General features: G+C 50.1%; 1 protein-coding gene across 1 annotated transcript in view; it reads left to right on the top strand.

Annotated features, from left to right (window-relative positions):
- The window catches only part of LOC136178460 (eukaryotic translation initiation factor 5B-like), a gene marked incomplete at its 3' end in the record, with an annotated part of 7,685 nt that extends 372 nt beyond the window's left edge, over nucleotides 1–7,313 (top strand). The window contains exons 2-10 of the mRNA XM_065952324.1: nucleotides 2,259–2,375; nucleotides 4,025–4,088; nucleotides 4,175–4,339; nucleotides 4,420–4,927; nucleotides 5,016–5,155; nucleotides 5,246–5,323; nucleotides 5,411–5,561; nucleotides 6,836–6,925; nucleotides 7,032–7,313. Coding sequence (XP_065808396.1) covers nucleotides 2,259–2,375; nucleotides 4,025–4,088; nucleotides 4,175–4,339; nucleotides 4,420–4,927; nucleotides 5,016–5,155; nucleotides 5,246–5,323; nucleotides 5,411–5,561; nucleotides 6,836–6,925; nucleotides 7,032–7,313 — 1,595 coding nt within the window. The remainder of the gene's footprint in view (nucleotides 1–2,258; nucleotides 2,376–4,024; nucleotides 4,089–4,174; nucleotides 4,340–4,419; nucleotides 4,928–5,015; nucleotides 5,156–5,245; nucleotides 5,324–5,410; nucleotides 5,562–6,835; nucleotides 6,926–7,031) is intronic.
- Between the last annotated feature and the right edge of the window lie 216 nt (nucleotides 7,314–7,529).

Consider the following 7,529-nt stretch of genomic DNA (forward strand, 5'->3'; position numbering starts at 1 on the left):
CAACCAGCAGGCGGGCTCACCTGGGCTCACCTGGGCTCACCTGGGCCAGCTAGAGCCTGTGAGCGTGTTTTCACAGCGGAGGTGTTTGTAGTTTATCAGTCTGATGAGCTAGCTTAGCGTTAGCTGCTCCTCTCTCAGGTCTGACTTTGAGCCTCAAACTGGGCTTCAGGTTTTTCTCTGAACCAGACCAGACCAGAACCAGACCAGAACCAGACCAGAACCAGACCAGAACCAGAACCAGACCAGACCAGGACCAGAACCAGACCAGACCAGAACCAGAACCTGCCCTCACACAGCAGGAACCTTAAAACCACAAAGTCCTGAACACTAACAGAGAGGGGGGTGAAGTAAAGCTAAGCTAACTGTTAGCCCTGTGTGAACACCTGGTTCACCTGAGACAGGTAACAACACCTGAGAGCAGCTTTATTTAACTCAACAAGTTCTTTTATTTACATTCATCATAACGTGAAACAAAGATCCTTAAATGATGACGTCTCACTCCTGATTGATTTTAATCTCTTTTTCTCATTTTTATAATGTTGTCCTCTCTGTTGATCTGTTCTGTTGTTGTTTGTCTGTCACACTTTGTAAACATTTGTTTTTAAAGGTGCTGAATGAATAAAGTTATTATTATTATTATTATTATTATTATTATTATTATGAAGGAAAACAGCAAACAAAGTAAACCACACAAACAAACAATAACAACGTGCAGAGATGTTTATATACTGAAGGTAAAACTTTAAATAAAAGATCTTGAACTCCTCGATGTTTTCCTGATGATTAAAAACATTTATTTAAAGATCTCTCAGAGCAGCAGGTTAGTTTCTGACCACAGACCGGCCTCGTGTGGACGCCTCGTGTCCACGCCTCGTGTCCACGCCTCGTGTGGACGCCTCGTGTGGACGCCTCGTGTCCACGCCTCGTGTGGACGCCTCGTGTCCACGCCTCGTGTGGACGCCTCGTGTGGACGCCTCGTGTCCACGTCTCGTGTGGACGCCTCGTGTGGACGCCTCGTGTGGACGCCTCGTGTGGACGCCTCGTGTCCACGCCTCGTGTGGACGCCTCGTGTCCACGCCTCGTGTGGACGCCTCGTGTGGACGCCTCGTGTCCACGTCTCGTGTGGACGCCTCGTGTGGACGCCTCGTGTCCACGCCTCGTGTGGACGCCTCGTGTCCACGCCTCGTGTGGACGCCTCGTGTCCACGCCTCGTGTGGACGCCTCGTGTCCACGCCTCGTGTCCACGCCTCGTGTCCACGCCTCGTCCCACATAGAGGAGTCACTTCTATTTGATGTCTTCAGACACATTTAACCTCAGAGGAACTCTCAGCACACGTGACTGATGGACACACGTTTCTCACGCCTCTGTGATGTCACGGCGCTCGTCCGTCAAACGGCGCGGCGAGCAGCGGGCAAAGTCACCTCCAGGTGAAGTCCAGACGTCGCTCGGTCATCTTTCTGTCTCTCTGATCACTTTACAAACTCCACTCGTTGTTAAATCAGGAAGGGAAACGGGGGCGGCTGTGGCTCAGTGGTAGACTCGGATGTCTATCAAGCAGAAGGTCGGGGGTTCGATCCCCAGCTCCTGCAGCCACATGTCCGATGTGACCTCAGAGCGGCCGCACAATGGAGGCGGAGCGCTCGAGAAAAAGACGCTGTGCGTTTTCTCCAGGCGGTCGCTTTCTGCTGCGAACGCTCTCGACTCGTTGACGCTCGGCGCCGACCAACAAAAGTTTACAAATGGTCTCCATGCCGACGCTCACACTTCTGTGTGATAAGTGACAGCTTCCTGTTGGGATGTGACGCACAAAGTTCTCTGGTATCATTTTAATGTTTAAGCATTTTTATTGATTTTGTTTCTCTCTGTGGATCCTCACACAACAACAACAACAACAACAACAACAACAACAACAACAACGATTAAAACCTCCTGATAGTTTATAATTCTGTGACGATCTGAAGCAGAGTAATAATTCTTGATAATTGATTCTGATGTTTGTTGTGGAGTGAAGCAGATCTCAGCTCGCTGCGTGTCAGAGGGCATGATGGGAAATAAAAGGTTGTGAAGGAAGTGGCGACTCGGCAGCTTTTCGTTTGTCTCTATTGTGCTGACAGGGGGGCGCGGGGGAGGGGGAGGGGGCGAGGGGGCGCGGGGGAGGGAGGGGGGGTTTGTGTATTCTGCTGACGTCTCTCTGCCTCTGGTGCTCAAACATTTGAAACTCCTCTTCATCAGATTTTCTTCTCGTTTTCTTCTTCAGTGCCAAAGACGACGGCATCGACATCGACGCTCTGGCCGCCGAGATCGAAGGAGCCGGCGCCTCCAAAGAGCCGAAAGGGAAGAAGAAGAAGAAAGGAGCCAAAAAGGAGGACTATGAGTACGACACAAGACCTCCTCCTCTTCCTCTTCCTCTTCCTCCTCTCTTCCTTCTTCACTTTCTTCTTCTCTTTCCTCCTCCTCTTCTTCTCTTTCCTCCTCCTCCTCCTCCTCTTCTTCTCTTTCTTCCTCCTCCTCCTCTTCTTCTCTTTCTTCCTCCTCCTCTTCTCTTTCCTCCTCCTCCTCTTCTTCTCTTTCCTCCTCCTCCTCCTCCTCCTCTTCTCTTTCCTCCTCCTCCTCTTCTCTTTCTTCCTCCTCCTCTTCTTCTCTTTCCTCCTCCTCCTCTTCTTCTCTTTCCTCCTTCTTCTCTTTCCTCCTCCTCCTCTTCTTCTCTTTCCTCCTCCTCCTCCTCTTCTTCTCTTTCTTCCTCCTCCTCTTCTTCTCTTTCCTCCTCCTCCTCTTCTTCTCTTTCCTCCTCCTCCTCTTCTTCTCTTTCTTCCTCCTCCTCTTCTCTTTCCTCCTCCTCCTCTTCTTCTCTTTCCTCCTTCTTCTCTTTCCTCCTCCTCCTCTTCTTCTCTTTCCTCCTCCTCCTCCTCTTCTTCTCTTTCCTCCTCCTCCTCTTCTTCTCTTTCCTCCTCCTCCTCTTCTTCTCTTTCTTCCTCCTCCTCTTCTTCTCTTTCTTCCTCCTCCTCCTCTTCTTCTCTTTCTTCCTCCTCCTCTTCTTCTCTTTCCTCCTCCTCCTCTCCTTCTCTTTCTTCCTCCTCTTCTCTTTCCTCCTCCTCCTCTTCTTCTCTTTCTTCCTCCTCCTCCTCTTCTTCTCTTTCCTCCTCCTCCTCTTCTTCTCTTTCCTCCTCCTCCTCCTCTTCTTCTCTTTCCTCCTCCTCCTCTTCTTCTCTTTCCTCCTCCTCCTCCTCTTCTTCTCTTTCCTCCTCCTCCTCCTCTTCTTCTCTTTCCTCCTCCTCTCTTTCTTCTTCTCTTTCCTCCTCCTCCTCCTCCTCTTCTTCTCTTTCCTCCTCCTCTCTTTCTTCTTCTCTTTCCTCCTCCTCCTCCTCCTCTTCTTCTCTTTCCTCCTCCTCCTCTCCTTCTCTTTCCTCCTCCTCTTCTTCTCTTTCCTCCTCCTCCTCTTCTTCTCTTTCCTCCTCCTCCTCCTCTTCTTCTCTTTCCTCCTCCTCCTCTTCTTCTCTTTCTTCCTCCTCCTCTTCTTCTCTTTCTTCCTCCTCCTCTTCTTCTCTTTCCTCCTCCTCCTCTTCTTCTCTTTCCTCCTCCTCCTCCTCTTCTTCTCTTTCTTCCTCCTCCTCTTCTTCTCTTTCCTCCTCCTCCTCTTCTTCTCTTTCCTCCTCCTCCTCTTCTTCTCTTTCCTCCTCCTCCTCCTCTTCTTTTCTTTCTTCCTCCTCCTCTTCTTCTCTTTCCTCCTCCTCCTCTTCTTCTCTTTCCTCCTCCTCCTCTTCTTCTCTTTCCTCCTCCTCCTCCTCTTCTTCTCTTTCTTCCTCCTCCTCTTCTTCTCTTTCCTCCTCCTCTCTTTCTTCTTCTCTTTCCTCCTCCTCCTCCTCCTCTTCTTCTCTTTCCTCCTCCTCTCTTTCTTCTTCTCTTTCCTCCTCCTCCTCTTCTTCTCTTTCCTCTTCCTCCTCTCCTTCTCTTTCCTCCTCCTCCTCTCTTTCTTCTTCTCTTGATGTTTCTCGTCCTGTAACTGGTTTGTTTGTCGTCCTGCAGCGAGGAGGACATCCTGAAGGAGTTGGAGGAGTTATCTCTGGAGACTCAGGGAGGGAAGTCAAAGGTAAACACACCTGTTGAGTCATAACGTTCATCACACGAGCTGATTCCACTTCCTGCTCCAACCAAAGCTTTTCTCTTCCTCTGCAGAAAACAGACACCACAGAAGAAGTGGAGAGCTACGAGCCTCCCAAAGAGAAGAAGAAGACCAGGAAGGGGAAGAAGGGCGGAGCCAGCCCCGAGGATGAGGAGGGTGATGAAGGTGAAGGTCAGGTTGAAGGAGAGAGGAACGAAGAGCAGAACGACAGCAAGACGGTGAGAAGTCAAACATTCAGCACATTTGTCCCCTCTGAGCCTCCGTACTGTATCATAACCTTTTCTCCTTCTGGCTCCAGACGCCTCCTGCTGCGCCTCCTGCTGTGCCGCCCTCAGACTCCGATGATGAGAGCGGATCCCGGACTCGAACCAAGGCCAAAGGAAACAAGAAAGGAGGCAAAAAAGCGTCTGTGTCGGAGGAGGAGGACGAGGACGAGGACGAAGGCGTGAGGAAAGGAGGCCAAGGAGGAGAGAAGGAGGAGGAGTCAGAGGACGAGGAGGAGCTCACCTCCAGGAGAGACAAGAAGAAGAACAAAGGCAAAGCAGCCAAGGTGGAGAGCGAGGACGATGAGGAGCAGGACGAGGAGGAGGTAGGAGGAGGCGCCAAGATGAAGACGGCGGCGCAGAAGAAGGCGGAGAAGAAGGAGCGGGACAAGAAGAAGAAGGAGGAGGAGAGGGCGAAGCAGAAGAAGCTGAAGGAGAAGGAGGCGAGCGTCGAGGTGAAGAAAGAGGCCGAGCCCCCTCAGGTGGTCGCTCCACCTGCAGCAGCCACTGAGGAACAGGAAGGGGCGGAGCCAGCAGCCGAGGGTAAGATGACAGAAACGACCATACTGTGAGGTCACGCTCAGCTGTGATGTTTCACCCTTTCTTCTTCTTCTTCTGTGTTTTTGTGCAGAGGAGGGTGAGGGCGACAAGAAGAAGAAAGACAAGAAGAAGAAGAAAGGAGAGAAGGAGGAGAAGGAGAAGGAGAAGAAGAAGGGACCAAGCAAGGCCACAGTGAAGGCCATGCAGGAGGCCCTGGCCAAGATGAAGGAGGTGAGCGGCATGCTGGGAAACGTAGTCACAGTGGAGGTATGATGGGAGACGATGTTGTAAAAGTTGTTTTGTTGTTGTTTGTTTTTTTAGGAGGAGGAGCAAGCCAAGAGGGAGGAGGAGGAGCGTCTGCTGAGGCTGGAGGAGGAGGAGAAGCTGAGGCTGGAGCAGGTAAACACCTCCTCCACTTTTTAGAGTTTCTCTTTTTATCCATCTGTCCCCTCTCTGATCTAAACCCCCCCCCCCCCCCCCCCTCAGGAGCGTCTGGAGCAGGAGCGTAAAGAGAAGAAGAAGCAGAAGGAGAAGGAGAGGAAGGAGCGTCTGAAGAAGGAGGGGAAGCTGCTGACTAAAGCTCAGAAGGAGGCTCGAGCTCGGGCCGAGGCCACGCTGAAGCTACTGCAGGCTCAGGGTGAGAATCTGTGTTCTCTGTGTTCTCTGTATTCTCTGTGTCCTCTGTCTTCTCTGTGTTCTCTGTGTTCTCTGTGTTCTCTGTATTCTCTGTGTTCTCTGTGTTCTCTGTTCTGTGTTCTCTGTTCTCTGTATTATCTGTGTTCTCTGTCTTCTCTGTTCTCTGTGTTCTCTGTCTTCTCTGTGTGTTCTCTGTGTTCTCTGTGTTCTCTGTCTTCTCTGTGTTCTCTGTCTTCTGTCTTCTCTGTCTTCTGTCTTCTCTGTGTTCTGTGTGTTCTCTGTTCTCTGTGTTCTCTGTGTTCTCTGTATTATCTGTCTTCTCTGTGTTCTCTGTCTTCTGTCTTCTCTGTGTTCTCTGTATTCTCTGTGTCCTCTGTATTATCTGTGTTCTCTGTTCTCTGTGTTCTCTGTCTTCTCTGTGTTCTCTGTGTTCTCTGTGTTCTCTGTGTTCTCTGTCTTCTCTGTGTTCTCTGTGTTCTCTGTCTTCTCTGTGTTCTCTGTGTTCTCTGTGTTCTCTGTGTTCTCTGTCTTCTCTGTGTTCTCTGTGTTCTCTGTGTTCTGTGTTCTCTGTATTCTCTGTGTTCTCTGTATTCTCTGTGTCCTCTGTATTATCTGTGTTCTCTGTGTTCTCTGTGTTCTCTGTCTTCTCTGTGTTCTCTGTGTTCTCTGTCTTCTCTGTGTTCTCTGTGTTCTCTGTCTTCTCTGTGTTCTCTGTGTTCTGTGTTCTCTGTGTTCTCTGTGTTCTGTGTTCTCTGTGTTCTGTGTTCTCTGTGTTCTCTGTGTTCTGTGTTCTCTGTGTCCTCTGTGTTCTGTGTTCTCTGTGTCCTCTGTATTATCTGTGTTCTCTGTGTTCTCTGTGTTCTCTGTGTTCTCTGTGTTCTCTGTGTTCTCTGTTCTCTGTGTTCTCTGTATTCTCTGTGTTCTCTGTGTTCTCTGTGTTCTGTGTTCTCTGTGTTCTCTGTGTTCTCTGTGTTCTGTGTTCTCTGTGTCCTCTGTGTTCTGTGTTCTCTGTGTTCTCTGTGTTCTCTGTGTTCTCTGTGTTATCTGTGTTCTCTGTGTTCTGTGTTCTCTGTGTTCTCTGTATTCTCTGTGTTCTCTGTGTTCTCTGTATTATCTGTCTTCTCTGTGTTCTCTGTGTTCTCTGTATTATCTGTGTTCTCTGTGTTCTCTGTATTATCTGTGTTCTCTGTCTTCTCTGTGTTCTCTGTGTTCTCTGTATTATCTGTGTTCTCTGTGTTCTCTGTATTATCTGTGTTCTCTGTGTCTGTTCTGCAGGTATTGAAGTGCCATCCAAAGACTCGATGCCAAAGAAGAAACCGTTTTACGACCGCAGGAAGAAGAAGCCGAACGCTCAAACACCTGAAGGTACCGAACGCCGCCGACAGGAGGCGCCACTCTGTCCCAAAAATAAATGAAAAACAAAACTACAAATTCTTCTCACCCTTTTGTTCCTCTTTCTTCTACGTCGTAGAAACTTCAGAGGTGACTTCACCCGTGCCCGAGACTCCAGAGCCCGTTGCCATGGAGACGGAGGCCGAGAAGCCGGCTGCAGAGCCAGGTGAGTCGACGGAGGAGAGCACAGGAGACGGTTTAATGTTTGAAGATGATCGCCGTGATAAAGACGACTTCTTCTTCTCTCCTCCTTCTTCTCTCCTCTTCCTCCTCCTCCTCCTTCTTCTTCTCCTCTTCCTCCTCCTCCTTCTTCTTCTCCCTCTCTCCTCCTCGCTCCGACCTTCTCCTCTTCGCTTCTTCTGTCTCCTCCTCCTTCTTCTCCGGTCTCAGCCTCTCTCACTCCTCTTCCTCTCTTCTTCTCTCCTCTCTTCTCTTCCTCTTCCTCCTCTTCCTCCTCCTTCTCTCTTCTTCTCCTCCTCTTCCTCCTCCTTCTCTTCTCCTCCTCTTCCTCCTCTTCCTCCTCCTCCTTCTCTTCCTCCTCCTCCTCTTCCTCCTCCTCCTCCTCCTTCTTCTTCTT

Source organism: Labrus bergylta, unplaced genomic scaffold (assembly GCF_963930695.1).
Source record: "Labrus bergylta unplaced genomic scaffold, fLabBer1.1 SCAFFOLD_187, whole genome shotgun sequence".
NCBI classification, from domain to species: Eukaryota; Metazoa; Chordata; class Actinopteri; order Labriformes; family Labridae; genus Labrus; species Labrus bergylta.